The 17,334-nt window shown below is 32.2% G+C and overlaps 4 protein-coding genes and 16 long non-coding RNA genes across 20 annotated transcripts; 12 read left to right on the forward strand and 8 right to left on the reverse strand.

Moving 5' to 3' along the window:
* The first annotated feature begins 30 nt into the window (after window positions 1-30).
* Window positions 31-2,588, forward strand: SPOM_SPBC359.01 (amino-acid permease). Its single transcript, NM_001020956.4, has one exon. It carries the CDS (start codon window positions 495-497, stop codon window positions 2,238-2,240), a length of 1,746 nt encoding a protein of 581 aa, NP_595051.2. The 5' UTR covers window positions 31-494; the 3' UTR covers window positions 2,241-2,588.
* Window positions 476-803, reverse strand: SPOM_SPNCRNA.4562. The gene has a single exon (NR_193921.1). It is a non-coding gene; the product is annotated as a non-coding RNA (long non-coding RNA).
* Window positions 2,589-2,880: 292 nt separating the features above from the next.
* Window positions 2,881-4,141, reverse strand: SPOM_SPNCRNA.1309. The gene has a single exon (NR_150180.1). It is a non-coding gene; the product is annotated as a non-coding RNA (long non-coding RNA).
* On the forward strand, window positions 3,126-4,720 carry alr2 (alanine racemase Alr2; the record flags this gene model as incomplete). The annotated part of the gene is made up of 1 exon (NM_001020958.3): window positions 3,126-4,720. The coding sequence occupies one exon, from the start codon at window positions 3,126-3,128 to the stop codon at window positions 4,236-4,238; it is 1,113 nt and encodes a 370-aa protein (NP_595052.1). The 3' UTR covers window positions 4,239-4,720.
* Window positions 4,721-4,771: 51 nt separating this feature from the next.
* Window positions 4,772-5,272, reverse strand: SPOM_SPNCRNA.1310. The gene has a single exon (NR_150182.1). It is a non-coding gene; the product is annotated as a non-coding RNA (long non-coding RNA).
* A 700-nt stretch (window positions 5,273-5,972) lies between these two features.
* On the forward strand, window positions 5,973-6,183 carry SPOM_SPNCRNA.4563. Its single transcript, NR_193922.1, has one exon. It is a non-coding gene; the product is annotated as a non-coding RNA (long non-coding RNA).
* A 190-nt stretch (window positions 6,184-6,373) lies between these two features.
* On the reverse strand, window positions 6,374-8,732 carry aat1 (amino acid permease). Its single transcript, NM_001020959.3, has one exon. It carries the CDS (start codon window positions 8,413-8,415, stop codon window positions 6,676-6,678), a length of 1,740 nt encoding a protein of 579 aa, NP_595053.1. The 5' UTR covers window positions 8,416-8,732; the 3' UTR covers window positions 6,374-6,675.
* SPOM_SPNCRNA.4564 lies at window positions 7,752-8,666 on the forward strand. The gene has a single exon (NR_193923.1). It is a non-coding gene; the product is annotated as a non-coding RNA (long non-coding RNA).
* A 115-nt stretch (window positions 8,733-8,847) lies between the features above and the next one.
* Window positions 8,848-9,256, reverse strand: SPOM_SPNCRNA.4565. The gene has a single exon (NR_193924.1). It is a non-coding gene; the product is annotated as a non-coding RNA (long non-coding RNA).
* On the forward strand, window positions 8,905-9,224 carry SPOM_SPNCRNA.4566. The gene has a single exon (NR_193925.1). It is a non-coding gene; the product is annotated as a non-coding RNA (long non-coding RNA).
* A 202-nt stretch (window positions 9,257-9,458) lies between the features above and the next one.
* Window positions 9,459-9,950, forward strand: SPOM_SPNCRNA.292. Its single transcript, NR_150705.1, has one exon. It is a non-coding gene; the product is annotated as a non-coding RNA (long non-coding RNA).
* On the reverse strand, window positions 9,518-10,162 carry SPOM_SPNCRNA.4567. Its single transcript, NR_193926.1, has one exon. It is a non-coding gene; the product is annotated as a non-coding RNA (long non-coding RNA).
* A 38-nt stretch (window positions 10,163-10,200) lies between these two features.
* On the forward strand, window positions 10,201-10,612 carry SPOM_SPNCRNA.4568. The gene has a single exon (NR_193927.1). It is a non-coding gene; the product is annotated as a non-coding RNA (long non-coding RNA).
* Window positions 10,613-11,117: 505 nt separating this feature from the next.
* On the forward strand, window positions 11,118-11,565 carry SPOM_SPNCRNA.4569. Its single transcript, NR_193928.1, has one exon. It is a non-coding gene; the product is annotated as a non-coding RNA (long non-coding RNA).
* Window positions 11,566-11,733: 168 nt separating this feature from the next.
* SPOM_SPNCRNA.4570 lies at window positions 11,734-12,065 on the reverse strand. The gene has a single exon (NR_193929.1). It is a non-coding gene; the product is annotated as a non-coding RNA (long non-coding RNA).
* Window positions 12,066-12,494: 429 nt separating this feature from the next.
* Window positions 12,495-13,083, forward strand: SPOM_SPNCRNA.4571. The gene has a single exon (NR_193930.1). It is a non-coding gene; the product is annotated as a non-coding RNA (long non-coding RNA).
* A 175-nt stretch (window positions 13,084-13,258) lies between these two features.
* Window positions 13,259-14,695, reverse strand: pfl7 (DIPSY family glycoprotein Pfl7; the record flags this gene model as incomplete). The annotated part of the gene is made up of 1 exon (NM_001356052.2): window positions 13,259-14,695. One exon carries the CDS (start codon window positions 14,693-14,695, stop codon window positions 13,619-13,621), a length of 1,077 nt encoding a protein of 358 aa, NP_001342964.1. The 3' UTR covers window positions 13,259-13,618.
* On the forward strand, window positions 13,644-14,421 carry SPOM_SPNCRNA.4572. Its single transcript, NR_193931.1, has one exon. It is a non-coding gene; the product is annotated as a non-coding RNA (long non-coding RNA).
* A 592-nt stretch (window positions 14,696-15,287) lies between the features above and the next one.
* Window positions 15,288-15,546, forward strand: SPOM_SPNCRNA.4573. Its single transcript, NR_193932.1, has one exon. It is a non-coding gene; the product is annotated as a non-coding RNA (long non-coding RNA).
* Window positions 15,547-15,943: 397 nt separating this feature from the next.
* On the forward strand, window positions 15,944-17,010 carry SPOM_SPNCRNA.293. The gene has a single exon (NR_150183.1). It is a non-coding gene; the product is annotated as a non-coding RNA (long non-coding RNA).
* Window positions 17,011-17,334: the final 324 nt, after the last annotated feature.

Genomic DNA, 17,334 nt, shown 5'->3' on the forward strand with positions numbered 1-17,334 from the left:
AAGTTAAGGTCGGGTATTTTATCAGGCACTAAGATAATACTATATACGGAACTTATCTAACTTCGATATGCAACCGCATGGTACGGTAAGTAGCAAAATACAGGCATATGTCCTTTTTGTTTCGGTAAGAAATAATATGTCGAATGATAAAACAATTAAATACTGGTAAACACAGGGTAAAGGCCATGGACTCACAGCTTATCAATGCTGGATTCCAATGAAATTTTAGTTTATTGCTATCTACATTATTTTCTCCCTAAATCCTTAATTATATAATAGTCTGACATTTCCCTTCATTTTCGTTTGTATGAACTATCTTTGATAGTACTAAGCGCACAAACATTTCTTTAGTCTTTATAAAAAGACTGCTAGTATCTTTGTTTATCCCTTATTCATTTTCAAATTAGATTTAACTTTGAAAAACTTAATTGGGCTGAATCAGTTGATGTTCTTTGATCACTTAATGCTTTCATTTTGAACTATCTCTTTACAAAATGTCACATAGCGATTACAATTTCGATATTGAGCAAAACGCTTTTGAAAAGGAAGCACCGAAGGTGTCCATCGAAAGAAAAGGAGATGTCGTTGAGGAAGAGGTAATAGCTACCGGCGAAGTCGAGAATTATGCTGAACCAAAGAGTAGAAACTTTTTGCAGAGATTTTTTGACGACTTTAAGCCTGCTTTAACAACTCGTGGTGACGGTGTAGCACTGAAACGAAAATTGACATCCAGACACATGCAGATGATTTCGGTTGGAGGAGCCATTGGTAGTGGTCTGTATGTTGGTTCAGGCAGTGCATTCGCAGATGGCGGCCCAGCCTCAGTAATTATCAATTATATCTTAATTGGAATTATGATGATTTTTGTTATTTACGCTCTCGGCGAATTAGCAATTGCTTATCCAGTTGCTGGCAGTTTTAATACTTATGCAACGCGCTTCATTGATCCTGCCTGGGGATTTGCTGTTAGCTGGAATTACTTTCTTAATTATTTTGTCACGTGTCCATTGGAACTAACAACGTGTGCCATTACTTTTAAATTTTGGACAGAAATTAATAGTGCAGCGTGGATTAGCATTTTTTTAGCGGTTGTTATTGTCATCAATCTTTTTGGAGTTCGTGCATACGGAGAAGTGGAATTTATATTGAGTACTATTAAAGTAATTGCTACCGTTGGTTTCATTATTTTAGCCATCATTATTAACTGTGGAGGTGTACCAACCGACCATCGAGGATATATTGGTGGCAGTATTATCAAACAAAAACCATTTCGACATGGATTCAAAGGATTTTGTTCAGTTTTTACCACTGCTGCTTTCTCCTTTTCTGGAACTGAAATTATTGGACTGGCAGCAGCCGAAGTTGGTAATCCAAGGAAATCCGTACCCAGTGCTGTTAAACAAGTGTTTTGGCGTATTGCTATCTTTTATGTTGTCTCTTTAATATTGATTGGATTGTTGGTCAGTCCGGATGATCCTAGATTGATGGGCAACGGCGATGTCAGCGTTTCACCTTTTGTTCTAGCTATTCAAGAAGCTAATATTAAAGGTCTTCCTTCTGTTTTTAACGCTGTCATTATTATTTCGGTAGTTTCGGTAACCAATTCTACTACGTACACTGCAGCTCGTACCCTTCAAGGTATGGCAACTCTCAAGCAAGCACCCAAGTTTTTTTCTTATACTGATCGAGTTGGCCGTCCTTTAATAGCCATGGTTGTGGTTCTCTTATTTGGCTTCTTTGCATACATTAATGAAGCCGACAAAAACGGAAGCGATATCAGCGACACAGTGTTCGACTGGTTACTAGCAATCTCAGGATTGTCAAGCTTTTTTACTTGGGGAAGTATATGTTTATCTCATATTATGTTCCGTTTAGCATTTAAGAAGCAAGGTCATTCCTTAAAGGAGTTGGGATTTGTGTCTCCCATGGGAATCTGGGGTTCAGTCATTGGATTGGGTTTCAACATATTATGTTTGATGGCTGAGTTTTATGTATCTCTGTTCCTCATAGGTGGTAGTCCGAATGCTAATGATTTCTTTCAAGGATATCTAGCTGCCTGCATTGCTTTAGCTTTTTTTATTGGTTACAAGATTTACGACAGATCGCATATTCCCTCTTTGGATAAACTAGATATCGATACTGGACTTAAAACTTATGACAACCAAGATGAAGAAAAAGAAGAATATTCTTCCAAGGGTCCTCTAAACATTTTGAAAAAAGCATGGAATGCCGTTTGCTGAGCACATTTTACAAGCACCTGTTAATATGTATTTCTTTTCGTCTTTTTTTACAATTGTTTTGTCTTTGTTGCATACCCTTTCCCTAACTACATCTTTTCACGTTTTTTTGAATTTCAATACCTGAACAACTTCGTTCCTAATCTTCTATAATAAACCGGGTTGAAAGATCTTAATAAAAACATAACAGTTGCTATTTGGATTTTACGTATCTCATTTATCAAAAGCACGTATTTTAATTTTGATCGTAATTTTCTTTAAATATACACACCTTTCATAATAACCATATTATAATTGAATAGAACAGTTTTGCATGCCTAGGAGGGTGTCGAAATAACCAGCTAAAGCCAATTTCTTGTTCCCTTCTGTTTTATTAGTTATTTAGATAATCTGTAGTAATAGTTATTCAAACAAAATGGTTGAAGCACCAAGTTGAATCTTTTTACAAATAATTTTAATTTATTATAAAGCTGTGGTTCAATAGTTGTTTACATTTTAATTGCCATTTTATTTAGTTAATGTTGGTTTTTCATTTAACAGTTTGAACAAAAAGTCCAACTATATCCGCATATCTGCCTATCATAATTGAAATTTTGGGAAATCATTTCACATTTGCAATCAATTTAATGCACAATTTGTCATTCTGATTTCAGCAACGCTAATGCGAATTTATGATCACCGGACACCACGGAGGCACCACGGACTATAAAGATGTAATTTCCGGTTGCATATAAATTAGCGTGAAATATGTGAAAATTTAGATAAATTGTTTAAATAAACAGTAAGGATTTGAATTACTTATAGCATCGCTTTTTCCACCAACGAATTTGAGAAACAAACAGATCAGCTAGCTTGCATTCTAATCACAAAACAATTTCTATTTTAACGATGAGGGGGGCTAGAGCTGTTATCGATTTGCGCGCTATTGGTTACAATTACAATCTCATTAGAGAATTACTAGACGAAAAAAATCCAGACGCTCACATCTTATGCATTTTAAAGGCAAATGCTTATGGACATGGAGCCGTTGAAGTTGCTCAATTCCTTGCTAAATATTGTTCAGCTGAGGGTTTTGGCGTCGCATCCATTGAAGAAGCTCTGGAGTTACGGCTTAGCGGAATACAAAATAGAATTCTTTTGTTGGAAGGCTTTTTTACAGATGAAGACGAACTAAGCCTGATTGATAAATATAATTTTTCTATAACTATTCACTGTGAAGAACAGTTAAAAAGTTTTATGAATTATCCATTTAAAAAACCGGTTGAAGTTCACTTAAAACTTGATTCTGGAATGAATCGACTTGGATTTACTCCTGCAGAATATGCTGATAAATATCGGTTACTAAAAAATCACAAAAATGTTAGTGGTATTGTCAAAGCCACTCACTTTGCATTCGCGGATATCCCTGAAAAGTCCGAATACACATTAAAACAATGGAGAATTTTTGAAAAAGCTGCCGGCTGCTTACCTGATCCACTTAGTGCTGGAGGTGGAGTAATTGTAGTGGGTTGGTTAAATACAATTCATATGGATTGGTTACGCACTGGCTCTATGCTATACGGACTTGATCCATATGATCTCGACGCTAAGGCTCCTGAATTACCTAAACCGTTGATTCCGGCTATGAAGTTAATGTCTACTATTGTTTGTGTAAAGCACGTTGAAAAAGATCAACCTATTGGTTATGGTGGTGCATATGTGACAACTCGTGATTCGCTTATAGGCGTTGTTGCTATAGGCTATGGTGATGGATTTCCTCAAGTTAGAAATGGATGTCCCGTAATAATAAATGGAAAGAGAGTACCAACAGTAGGAAAAGTTTGTATGGATATGCTGGCTATTGACGTTACAGACGTCCCGGATGTTAAAAGGGGTGATGATGTTGTTTTGTGGGGGAATCCAGAACTGACAATAGAAGAAGTATCAACTTTTTCTAACGAAAACCCGTTTGAAATCATTACAGGACTTACCAGACGTGTACCATTACAGTATACGTTCTAAAAATGTCGTTTAAATATTAAATTTATTTATCCATTATTTTAATTCTTGAATTAAAGAGTGGAAAGCGTTCTTTCTCTTTTTCTTCTTTCTTATTACTATTTAACAAAAATACTTTTCTTTGATTAATTTTTTTAAATGCACAATTAATCAAATGTAGGTGTTTAATATAAGAAGAATTGATGAACGTCTTTATTTTTACTTTTTTATAACTATTGGTTTTTGTATAATAGTGTTAAAAGTATCGCTTGAGCATAAAATATGTGAAAGTGATCAATGATTGGTAATTTTTTACTATTTATGAACAAACTTTCCACCAGTTAAAACCGCATCCTTTGATCTTTAATCATTTTGTTTTGTTTTTTTTTTTAAAGCAAAAGAAGTCTGTCGATTATCTAAAAAAAATGCATATAAAATTAAAAAGACAATAAAAAAATAAAGATTACAGTTACTGTTTTAATATTTAAAAATTGTGGACAATAAAGGAACAGATAAAAATAATAATTATCGATGCTCGTTACAATGAATCGTAGCCTGAGGAGAATAAGAATGCATTAAAATTTATTATAAGAGAAACAAGAAGACCTATAATGTTTTCATATATCTTGTTGTATTTTAATACAACATGTATGTAATTTAACGGCACTTTAGGGTATTAAATTAAAAATAACTTTTAATGGCTGTTTATATCGTGCTCATCTTGTGCGCCTTCGACCTTAATGATTTTCTGTTTGTTATATTTTACTAAATGCGTCCTGCATGCTCGCTGTTAGCAACATTCTTTATAGATTTTCGAATCCTGTCAGTTGTTTACAAGTGTTTGAGTCACTGAAGTTTATTATTGCTTGATAATCATCTGGCTCTATTTTCTCAAATATTTTGAAGTTATAGGTAGTAAAATAAAAACTATTTTTTGTTTATTTTAATTCGGAAAAGGCAAAAAACACGTTGCTTTGCGTAAATGCCCGTTATAGTTTCTTCGAGTACAGATATGATTCTTTCAAATAGGGATGATCAACGCTAATGGTAAAATGCAAAATGATATTTAGAGCTGGATATTTTTCAGGCAATAAATTGCGATACTACACTATATGACGTTTATTATGTTTCTAAATCTCGTTTGTAATATAATATCTGATCGCCCTGTACCAAACTGTCTGATAAAAATTTCAGTAATGGAATCATCATCAACTCGTAAATACAATCCTGAAGGATTTATTTTGTTTAAATAAGTATATTTTAAATGACGGTTTTGATATACCGAATTTTTTGGTTTATTTTGAATTCCCTTTAGCTTTTGAGTAATTTTTTATATATCTATTATTAGTGATTTTTATTTACGTCAAAGTAGTAGATTTATTCAAAGCACATATGATACTAAAGAATTTCAGCTTTCAAAATTATATGCATCACGCTGTTTGAAACCTAAAATTTTTTAATGTCATTTTATCTGTCGTACGTAAATTATTTGCAAGAGTGTTTAATAAATTTCTTGATAGTTGCTATTTTAAATAAAAATGCTTTATGTATCAAGTCTTTTGTATCTGTATAGATACTTTGCTTACTGCCTATTAATTTATATGTTAATCTTCTTTTGAAGTATTTAAAAAATTTTTTTTAGCGAGCACCTTAAAAATAATGAGGAAAAAAACAAAGGATATCTTCGTATATTGCAATTAAAAGAGAATGTGTGTAATTACTGCACGTTTTTGTTTTTTTGTCAAAAAATATCATAATCATTGTTTTGCTAACGTTTCTTTACCTCTATGCCCGCTTAATTAGTCAAATTCTCCAAACATATATTTCGGCGCTTTCGACTATTAGCTGATTCCTACCTATTTTCATTCTTTTACTATTTCATTTAATTAATGTAGGTCGAATTGTAAACGAGTTTCATTTCCATTGGACAAGATATTCGAATAAATGAGCTGCTTAATCATGTTAATTGCTGCAAAAAAATAAAAAAAAATAAAAAAAAAAATAAAAACAGATCATTTAACAAGTAGATGATCATGTTATCCGATATGACTAAATAAAATTGACGACTATGGTGCAAAACTGAATGGTAGCATAGCACTTCAATCAAATATCTCTATTTATTACTAATACTAGATTTACAATGAGACTTAAATAGAAACTTTTAATTTTGATTAGAAAAATTACAAATTTTTATTTTTTGATACGTTATAATAAATTAACTAGATTTTCGGGCAGCTCGACATTTTATAAGATCCTTATCCCCCGGACTGCATACTGTATCAAGCTATTTATAACTTCAAAAGTAATAAGTTTATAAATAAATAGGTATAATTATTTGTAAAAAAAGGGTTAAAAAGAAATAGGCTTTATGGAAACCTAATTTTTGATGAAAAATGCCTGAGATGATCCAAACTCTGAAATCGAAGTAATATGCAACTATTAAAAGCTTAAATAATTTTTTTTAGCAAACGGTATTAATTATTTTTTTGAAAAAACGGAATCTCCCGGTATCAGAAGAATCTTTCGTTTCTTCATATTCATATGTTTTTAAACCAGTGGTGATATCCAGTTTATCCAAAGAGGGAATATGCGATCTGTCGTAAATCTTGTAACCAATGAAGAAAACAAGAGTAATGCAGGCAGCTAGATATCCTTGAAAGAAATCATTAGCATTCGGACTACCACCTATGGGGAACAGAGATACATAAAACTCAGCCATCAAACATAATATGTTGAAACCCAATCCAATGACTGAACCCCAGATTCCCATGGGAGACACAAATCCCAACTCCTTTAAGGAATGACCTTGCTTCTTAAATGCTAAACGGAACATAATATGAGATAAACATATACTTCCCCAAGTGAAGAAGTTGGAAAGACCGGAAATTGCTAGTAACCAGTCGAACACTGTGTCACTGATATCGTTTCCATTATTATTGGCTTCATTAATATAAGCGAAGAATCCAAATGAAAGGACCACAATCATTGCTATTAAAGGACGACCCAGACGGTCGGTGTACTTGAAAAATGCAGGTGCCTGCTTTAAATTCGCCATACCATGGAGGGTACGACCAGCTGTATACGTACTTGAATTTGTCACGGATATTACGGAAATAATAATAACAGCGTTAAAAACAGAAGGAAGACCTTTAATGTTAGCTTCTTGAATAGCAAGAACGAAAGGTGAAACGCTTGCTGATCCGTTGCCCATTAATTTGGGATCATCAGGACTAATGAGCAATCCGATCAAGATTAGGGAAACAATATAAAATATAGCTACTCGCCAGAAGACTTGCTTCACTGCACCAGGTAGTGTTTTTCTTGGATCGCCGACTTCAGCCGCTGCCAGTCCAACGATTTCAGTTCCAGAAAAGGAGAAAGCAGCAGTGGTATACACAGAACAAAATCCTTTAAATCCATGTCGAAATGGTTTTTGTTTAATGATACTGCCACCGATATATCCTCGGTGGTCGGTTGGTACACCTCCACAGTTAATAATAATGGCTAAAATAATGAAACCGACGGTAGCGACCACTTTAATCAGAGCTAATACAAACTCCACTTCTCCAAAAACACGGACACCGAAAAGGTTAATACCAATAACGACAACCAAAAAAATACTAATCCAAACCGCACAATTGACATCTGTCCAAAACGTAAACGTAATTGCGCAAGTCGTTAACTCAAATGGGAATGTAACAAAATAATTAAAAAAATAATTCCAGCTAACAGCAAATCCCCAGGCAGGATCAATGAAGCGCGTTGCATAAGTATTAAAACTGCCGGCAACTGGATACGCGACAGCCATCTCACCCAGAGCATAAATAACGAAAAACATCATAATACCAATTAAAATATAATTAATGATCACTGAAGCTGGACCACCGTCGGCCAAAGCGCTTCCTGAACCAACATACAAACCACTACCAATAGCACCGCCAATAGACATCAATTGCATATGCCTCGTACTTAAACCTCGTTTTAATGCGGGACCTCCATTACCGTCAGCTTCTCTGGCTGGTTTAAAGCCATCTATTAAGTTTTGAAAAAACCCTTTATGCTCAGGTTCTACAAAATCAACTTGGCCAGACAAAACTGTCGATTCTTGGGAAATATAATCCTTTTTGGCCTCTGAGACTTGTGGAGCTTTTTCTTCAGGCAAAACGCTTTCAATATCGAAGTCATAATCTTTAGCTGACATCTTGAAAATTACAAGTAGTACGGGCTAGACTGTTTAGTCAAATGATTATTCACAAACACGAATTGACAGAAGGAAAAGAAAAAAAAAATACACAAGTTCGAAAGATTGCTTTTAAAGTAAAAAGGAAAATAAAACAAATATCTCTTGAAAGCTTATATATTTACCAATTGAAAATTGGCAAATACAAAAAGTAAAAAAAAAAAAAAAAAAACTTCAGATTTGTTAGGAAGTATTGTCAGAGCAATAAAAATAATGCCCAGCGATGATAAAAATGTCGAAATACTAATATAAGCTGCACTCAAGTGTTAAGTAGTCCGTCGGTAAATTTGCAGTGGTCAAGTTTATATAAGTCTGTTTGAATTTTTTTTAAACCTCGTAAAATTTTTTTCTTACGATAGTGTTATTGCGAAAACTTTTCAAGCGCTGATCGCATTTTTAAAAATGTCAGATATGCTTATATATAGTAGATCTCGGTATCAACGTCCTAATCTTCGGTGATATAATTTTATTGACCGTAATCCGTGGACTTCGAAATTAAATGAAGTTTTACCGTGTACATCTTGATAAATTAAAGCTAGTAATTAACAAAAAGTCGATAAGATGGTCCGCAATTGTTCTAAAGACTTTTAGGGAAAGACCATGACGAGCCTTAAGATAATGTATAATGATAGTATCCTCAAAAATAGAATTCTATGTCTATCACCTTCAATTTATTAACTTTTGATATATACTTTTAAAGACAGCAAAAGATAAAGGCTCCTGAAAAAATTTTTGTACACATTCCAATTTACCATCTTAATTGCTAATTTTAAAAACGAAATTAAAGCAAATTACATAGAAAATGAAAAACATCAATATCTAAATTTGGATGTTAATGCAAGTTTCAAAAAGCAGTTAATCAAATAAGTTACACAAAATGTGATTTGCTAGCAAAACAGTAACATAAAAATTCCCAAATTAACAATTTTGCACGGTATCATGTTACCGCGGGTAGTGAAAAAAAATTTTTCAAGTGAAATATAGGTTAAATTTGTTTACTTCCCAAAAATTTTGAAAAAAAAAATAATAATTGCTTTTTGATGCATTATAAACTATTAAAGTGTAACAGTACAGATAGAAAGTGGGTTTTGGATTATATTTTCGCAAGTATTTTATGCAAAGCAGAAGAAAGTCCACGGAAATTATGTCCGTGGACTTGACAAGAATTTTCTCCAATCTAAGGTAGATAATTTTTTTTCTAAAAAAAAAAGGAATATTGTGCTTATCCAGTTCCGGGCTGAAAAAAAGGCTAGAGAAGGAAATTTTCTTTGCTTTTTATTTGGGTAATTGATTAGTCGTTGCAACTACTTTTACCAAATTCGCTTATTTTGTTAATTGGAAAACTGATTTTACATTATTGAGTCAAAATTGCGTGTTTTTTTAATTGGCATTCAGTATCATAAATTTTTGCTATGAATAAAAAAGTCGTATAAGCCAAATAAATTTAGTTGTAATTCATCATCAAAATTCAATTGTTTATTCGACGTTTCAGTTGTTTATTATTATTAAACTTGCTTTAAAAAATAATAGGCTCGACTTTACCGATAACAGATTAGAATAGTGGAGTAGTGGAGTAAAGCAAAAAACGTTGTTAACTAAATTCTATCGCCGTACAATGTCCAGTATAGTCTATTTACCGCATAAGTTTATATGGAGTAAATACAAGATGGGAGGGGGGGCTTTAAAAAATCCGCAAAATCGTCTTAATTGAAATTATATGATTTACCGTTTCGTAACAATAGCATCTTGCTAAAACAGCTTCACAATGTCTGTTATGAATAGGAAACAAATCGGAAATCATTTTTAAAAAATGAAATCAAATTTTTGATGGTCCCATAATGTATTTTATCAAACAAGAGCATTTTGTATTTTAAGTTTGTTGAAATAAAGAAGTCTTTGTAACTAAATAAACCGGGAAAATGAATTTCCAGAAGCTTTTGAACAAACATGCCAAATTGTGCCTTAATTTGTTTGCATTTAAATTAACGAAAGGTGCTATTGATTTTGAGCGTGCAACTAATTGAATGGATGTTTTTGAACAAAAAGGTTTATTATTATAATATATGGATTCAAGCAAACTGGACTTTTGCGATTAAAAATTTTTAAATATCTAAGTGTCAACGAACGAATTTCGGAAATAGCTCTCAAATGAATTAAGAACAATTTTACTATGAGAAAAAAAATCTAAACTTTTATTATTTCGAAGGTAGCATAAAAATTGTATTATTAGAAAATACCCTTTGATCTGCAAAAGGCAAACGTTAAATTTTTAAAATAATTTAATTTGCGAAAAAAAGTTAAAGATGTCTACTGAAGGCAAAATCTTAACATTTTGTAATTTGTTGTTAAGATGACATATGCTTAAGGTCCCGAGGGTTTGAATTTGTTAAAAGATCTTCATTTGTGGAAAAAAAAATAATTGAACTTTGAAATAACGATAAAATAGGTGACAAAAAAGCAATGCAAGTACTTTTATTTCATGTCACAAAGAAAGCTGTGATGCAATAATGCTGAATAATACTAAAAATGAAATGGTAGGTCCTGAAATTTTCGACTAGACCTTTTTGTTTTTTTAGTTTTTTGCTTTTACCAAAGATATTGCATATAATCATTGTTAAAATGAAATAAATAATGAATGAATGAAATGAACTAAAAACAAAATTCATTAAAAAAATGCATTCAACCTAGCGATGAAGTGATTTTGCAACTTTCGAATTAAACCGGTTAAGACTTTAAAACGCGTTTTTTTTTAAAAAAAAAAAAAACTAAAAGTTTTGTATTGGTAAATTAAATTTGGACAGGTTGCTAGTAATAAATATTTACTGCACGATAATATAGACAAGCAAGAAAAGCTGTGTTCATTTAAGATGCATTAATACAGGATTCGTGGTTAGAAGATGCTAAATCGATAGTTAAAAGCATTCAGTTCAAGTTTTCCTTTTAAAGATTTTAGAAACAGAAATGTCTTGGTTGGGCAAGAAAATTACCTGAACAAAAAAGCAAACCTGCGAAACCATAAACTTGTGAGAGGCTCAAAAAGTAATGCGATACGCAGCTATATTTATCAAAGCCTATTCGAACTAATTGCTTTAATCCTACTTAATTCTATAATATGCTACATTTTTGTGGCATATCTTTTGTTCAAAATTGTATTCTGAATGCAGCAATAAGTTATGCGTTGCGTCGTTACGTATATTCAAAAACAGTAAAATTATAACAACTTCTCATAATGCATCAATTTAAAGGTACTCATAGCTTTAAAAATAACAATTCCAATAGCATTATATTAAGAGCAATTGCATTTTTTTTATCAAGTCAAAGGTATATCGAAGTGTTCCGTGGAGCAACAAAACACGATTTAACGATTATGTTCTTTGGTAAAAAAAAATAATTAAAAGTTCATGACGTTTGTCATTTATCAAACAATTTGCAAAATGTATGAATGGCCGTTTTTTTTATGTTAATAGTAAAGCTATGTTCAGAAGAACTTGATTGCTTTTTTTATTTGATTTTATTAACATCAGCATTAAATCAGACTCTAAAATATTTCAACAAGTCCCATGTAAATCCGTTAAATACCCCAATTTTTGAAATTTGTTAAAGAGGTATGTAAGCACTAGAATTTAAAATTTTGAGTATTATATTATTTTATTTAGGAATAATTGCTATTGTCGCTAAATGTTTCACGGAAGATTTAGCTGAGCGTAATACTGTAGCATTGTTCGAGATATATTTGTTGTTTGCAATTTTAGATTTGTACTATTAATTAATTATCAATGAAAAATTAAAATTACTGATTTGTTAGCAGAGCTAACATGTATGAACAAATGATCATTTGCAAGCTTAAAAAAAGTAATGTGTTGGAAGACATATATCTTTCCTTTAAATCTGAAAAGTAGCTTTTAAAAATATTCTAAAGATCTATATACCCCGAAAAGTGACATATTGTGAGCTTATTCATCATATCGCTAATGACTAACCTGAATGTATGCTTCTATACTACATTGCTTTTAAAGTTAAGGGTAATGGTTGTTTAATTTAAAATACCCTCAAGAGAAATTCGTCTTCGAAACTTACCAAAGCTTGAAAAGCCTACAATAAGCAGTAAATGTACTTATTTAAACTACTGCTTTTGTAGTATGATGAGCAGAAAAATAACAATCCTAGAACCCTTATCTCACGAGTTCGCTAAAGTAAAAACAGTATTTAATAGAATTCAAATTTTGGTATTCTTTACCCATTCGTTTGACATTTCAATTTTTTTACTGATTTAATTGTTCGCTAAAATAAATAGGTTGTTTTTTAGAATCAGATACTGTCACTCATAATATCTTTCGTTTAGTTATTAAATTTATTAAAATCATTTCTGTTCTATGTTTCTTTTTGATGATTGGCATCCATAGTCTAGTTATCGTATGAATCTGCTCACAATAACGGTTAAGTCATCTGTTATAGATGTGTTCCGTATATCCTTAGAACGATAGAATTCAGATTATGCTTGAACATATATTAAGTAAGAATATTTTGTTGACTTGCTAAAAATAAAGAACCATTGCCATGAAAATGTGTTCTTCTGTCGAATAAACTACTTAACAGCTTATTATCCGACAAAAAATTTTGATCAGTAATGAAAAATTAACAAAAATACATTTTTTCTCTTTCGGTTGCCAGACTTTGATATTCAGAAGAAAGTTAAAGCATCCGAAAATTGGAAGGGTTTTATAAATTTAAAAATTAATTATTACTTCTCCAACTTTTGCCATATTTTACATGTTCAACAAATATAAACCGCAATTTAAATCAATTTGGAAATTTGAAATTTATTTTATATAATTAAATAAATAAGTCCGTAAGCATTTAACTTTGCTGCGAACAGAATTGCGAACTAAACATTTTGGGGTTTTTATTTATGAAAAATGTAAAATTATTTTTTTCGCTCATAAAAAGGTTTTATGTATCAACAAAGATCGGAATTAACATTGACAAATGAAGAAGGCACGGACAAAGTAAATTAGTGCAAAAAGTTCAAGTCAGAATTCTCATAAATTTGTTAAATAAATTGACTTCTCGTTAGCAATAGTATGATTTTTCAATTCAAAATTATATATTAAATTTATTTACAAGGACTTTAAAGTCCAGTAAAAGATGGGATAAATCCTTAAAGTCAATAGGCCACGAGAATAACATCGTCCGCCCTAAAACCTACATCATCCATACCACCTGTCTCTCCATCATATTCAGGAGATGTGATCCATAATGCTCCATATTGGCTAACGTGTAAAGTCTGAATTTCCCCTGAAGAACTCTCTACAAAAGTGAAGGTTCCGTTATTATTTTTGATAATGTCAAAGGATGAATCTGGATCATCAGTGTATATCGTATATACAGGTCGTACGCAATCACAAGTTAATATTCTTTCGACAGTAGGATCATAATAAAAAACATTAACTGCTTCGGTGTTTCCCTCAGTAGATGTGTACATGTTACCTTCGTCTGGATCGGACACATTAGTATTCTTATAAACATATGAAGGATTGATTGAATCACCCACGAGTCTCAAGTGAAATGAGTTCTCTGGATTGCATCCACAAGACGGTGTGATAACCTCCACTAAACCTGACTGAGTTCCAGAAACTGTTTGTAATGTGGTTGTTGAGACAGGGTAACTAGATCCAGAAGTCAACGTAGTCGTAATATAACCAGCAGTCGGAATTACCACTTCAACAGTGTCAATACTTTGATCAACAAACGTAGTGGTAAATTGCGTTGAACCAGAAATGATAGTGGTTGTAATGGTACTGGCAGAAATTGAGGAACTTGATGGGATAGTTGAATTAGAAAGAATAGATGAACTAGTCGGGGTGGAAGAAGTTGTCGGCACCGGTGAAGTGGTAGGGATAGTTGAATTAGAGAGAATAGATGAGCTGGTGGGAACAGAAGCTGTGATCGGGGTAGATGAACTAGTAGAAATAGTTGAATTAGAAAGAATAGATGAACTACTTAAAGATTTTGATCCCGTATAAGGATAATTTTCAGATGTGTTAGATGCAACATTGGAAGTTGGATATATCGTTGTGGTTCCAGGGACTGGGCCATTAGTATAAATTGTAATATATTGAGGGCAGGCAGCTAATAGGTTTTCGTCCTGCTCTTGTAGTGATGCATAGTCAAACGCGAAAGCGTTTACCAACAAACACAATGTCACAATACATTTAAGGCAAAGTGACTTTAACGAATTCATTGTCCGTAACTGTCAGTTTGTTCTAAACTTTTAGTCACCTCTATTGCGCGAAGAGTGTGAAAGGATTTTCAAAAATCAACGACTTTATATACTTGAATTTTTATGATATCAAAAATTTATCACGATACGCTGAGGTTATCTTTGCTGGATTAAATACGTTATTCGAGTTCACAAAAGCAGCAAATATCGAAATACCATGAACACGAACATGTTGTAAAATTGGTGTCTGGTCGCTTTTGGGAAAAACACATATTAAGGGATGGGAAAGGAGATGGCTCCCCAAAGCATATTCCAGACAAGTTCAGTATACATTCGTGAAGCATATCACAATACCAGTGAAATCTTCTATAGGTGTAAAAACAAAAAGGTATGTTGAGTTTAAGACTATCATCGATTTGGCCATCCCGAACAACTAGTTACTTCACTTATTAAATATCCTTAAGAGCGTAATGTATATATTATTAAAAAAATGTAAAACTCAAGTAAAGGCTGTAGTTCATTTTGGACGTAAATTTAGTCTTTGTACCATAAATTTTATGATCACTGCAACACTACGTCTATCTGTATCACCACATAATTCAGGGATAAGTAAACGGGTGATGAGGTAGATTTTACTTCCAACCACTTAACTAAGTATTAGTAGGAAATGGTAACCATCATAGCAAGAAAATTTTAAGTAGTTATGTTTACTTTTCTATTTAGCGCTGAATACGAAAAACAATTGTTAATCCATTTATTTACTTACAAGTAACTAAGCTCTTCTTAATTTTCATTTCATTTCAAACCAGTTTTTTTGTGCGTAGGCCTGTAAAAGAGTTCAGTTGGAAAGCCAAGCACAACACTGATGCACTAAATTTCGACAAGTTTGAAACAAAAAGGATACAATGCTATATATCAATGGGAAAAAAAGCTTTACTTCATTGTTGAAGTCTCTCCCGCATCTGTTTATTGGATGAGTACAAATGTGCATCTGAAAAGATTTGTTAACAGCACGATGATAATTAACTACCGCATTCTAATCTGCTAAGTATTGGGGATGCATCGTTAGTTGACAAATCATTAATTTCGTTTTTATTACTTAAGTAATAAACAGACCTTCTAGCTTAGAAAATAAGCTAACAAAAGCCATCATTTCCTTACACTAAAAGTAGATTTAGCGAAAAACGTTAAAACTCTGAGTACCTTAACGAAGCAAAATTCTCCCACGCGAATTTAACGATTGGTGCTAACGAAAGCGGAAGTACGTAAACCTGAAAGGGTATTACAGCTGCATTCGGTAAATAAAAATGAAGTTCGGTAGGGAATTCTCTCACATAAGGATATTGAGGAGTAAGTAGTAGGAAAAAGCGGATGATAGCATTGGAAGGGATAATAAATTTTTGTGGGAAATGAGGGGAAGAGGGAAACGAGCAACTGGGGAAATTGATAGGAAGAACGTTGATGGTATTGTTAAGTGAATGAATAGAAACTCAGAGACTCTCACAAATCATTTAAAAAAATTTTCACTAGTCGAAAGTTTTTACGGTATTATTATTTTCATCTTTTCAAAGCATTATCCCAGTCTTACCACGAGATGTTCCTACATAATATGCTGCGCTTTTCATAAAAGCACATATCCTGCAAATATCTCTTCCATTTAAGATTATTTCGTTTATGCCTTACCCATGGATCTACGATTGATATCGAAGTTTGATTGAATTATGATTTCTTTGATACAATCACGAGTTATGTAAATGATATCTGTTGTGTTCTCGTTTTAGTATATTGGGTTTAACCTTTTCAAATTTGTTGCTAAATTTATATGGCACAGATCAGAGGTCGAACCCTTTTATTATTGAACTACTTCTTCTTCGGCAGCTCTCTAGTTGAGTAGCTGGCAGTTATGCTTACCATAATTGATTAGACATATCAATGAACTTAAGCATGTAGCGGTGCTCGACCGTTCAGACTAAAATAACAAGGTAGGGTCATTGGAGAAAAAATCATAAAGAAAGACATTTCGATATTTTGCAACGTCGGGAAGCAAATTGGCTGGGGTAATAACAACGACCGTTCTCATTAGTTTGAACTTATTAAAAAGGGGAAATAGTCATTGAAGCACTTAGTTTTTGTTTTGAATGCTAAAATGGTATAATACGTCTGTCTTACTAAATATAGCTACCAGTCTATTTATATCAAACTTATAAAAGCTAACAAACTAAGATCTTCGCATTTCAAGCAGAAAATCATTGATTTGTAATATATATTAATAGTATTTTTGTCAATTTGAGTATTGTTTACTATTTAAACTTTTCTTGAAGCAATTTGAAGATCCTAAGTTACTAACTTTTGCTAATAAAAAATAAAAAGCTTAGGAATATTTACACAAACATAGAATCAATTTCTTTTCTTCTTTTGTTTCCCATTTTTTTAAATTGAACAAAAATAGGGAAAATCTTAAAGAAAGCAAGCAATTTATTATGTTATCGAATTATCAAATATTTTTTACTTCTTCTTCAGCATTATAATTTCCTAACTAGTTTTGTTTACAATCAAGAATATAAAATTAATGCAAATGATCAAAATTTGCATTCGTAAGAATTTTTATTCAAGTGAGTTCAACTAATTGTTGTGAGGCCTAATTTATGTTAATCCATACT

Source organism: Schizosaccharomyces pombe (assembly GCF_000002945.2).
Source record: "Schizosaccharomyces pombe strain 972h- genome assembly, chromosome: II".
Lineage (NCBI taxonomy): Eukaryota > Fungi > Ascomycota > Schizosaccharomycetes > Schizosaccharomycetales > Schizosaccharomycetaceae > Schizosaccharomyces > Schizosaccharomyces pombe.

Coding starts and splice junctions, on each gene's coding strand:
- SPOM_SPBC359.01 (NM_001020956.4), top strand. CDS start 495: ATGTCACATAGCGATTACAATTTCGATATTGAGCAAAACGCTTTTGAA.
- aat1 (NM_001020959.3), bottom strand. CDS start 8,415: ATGTCAGCTAAAGATTATGACTTCGATATTGAAAGCGTTTTGCCTGAA.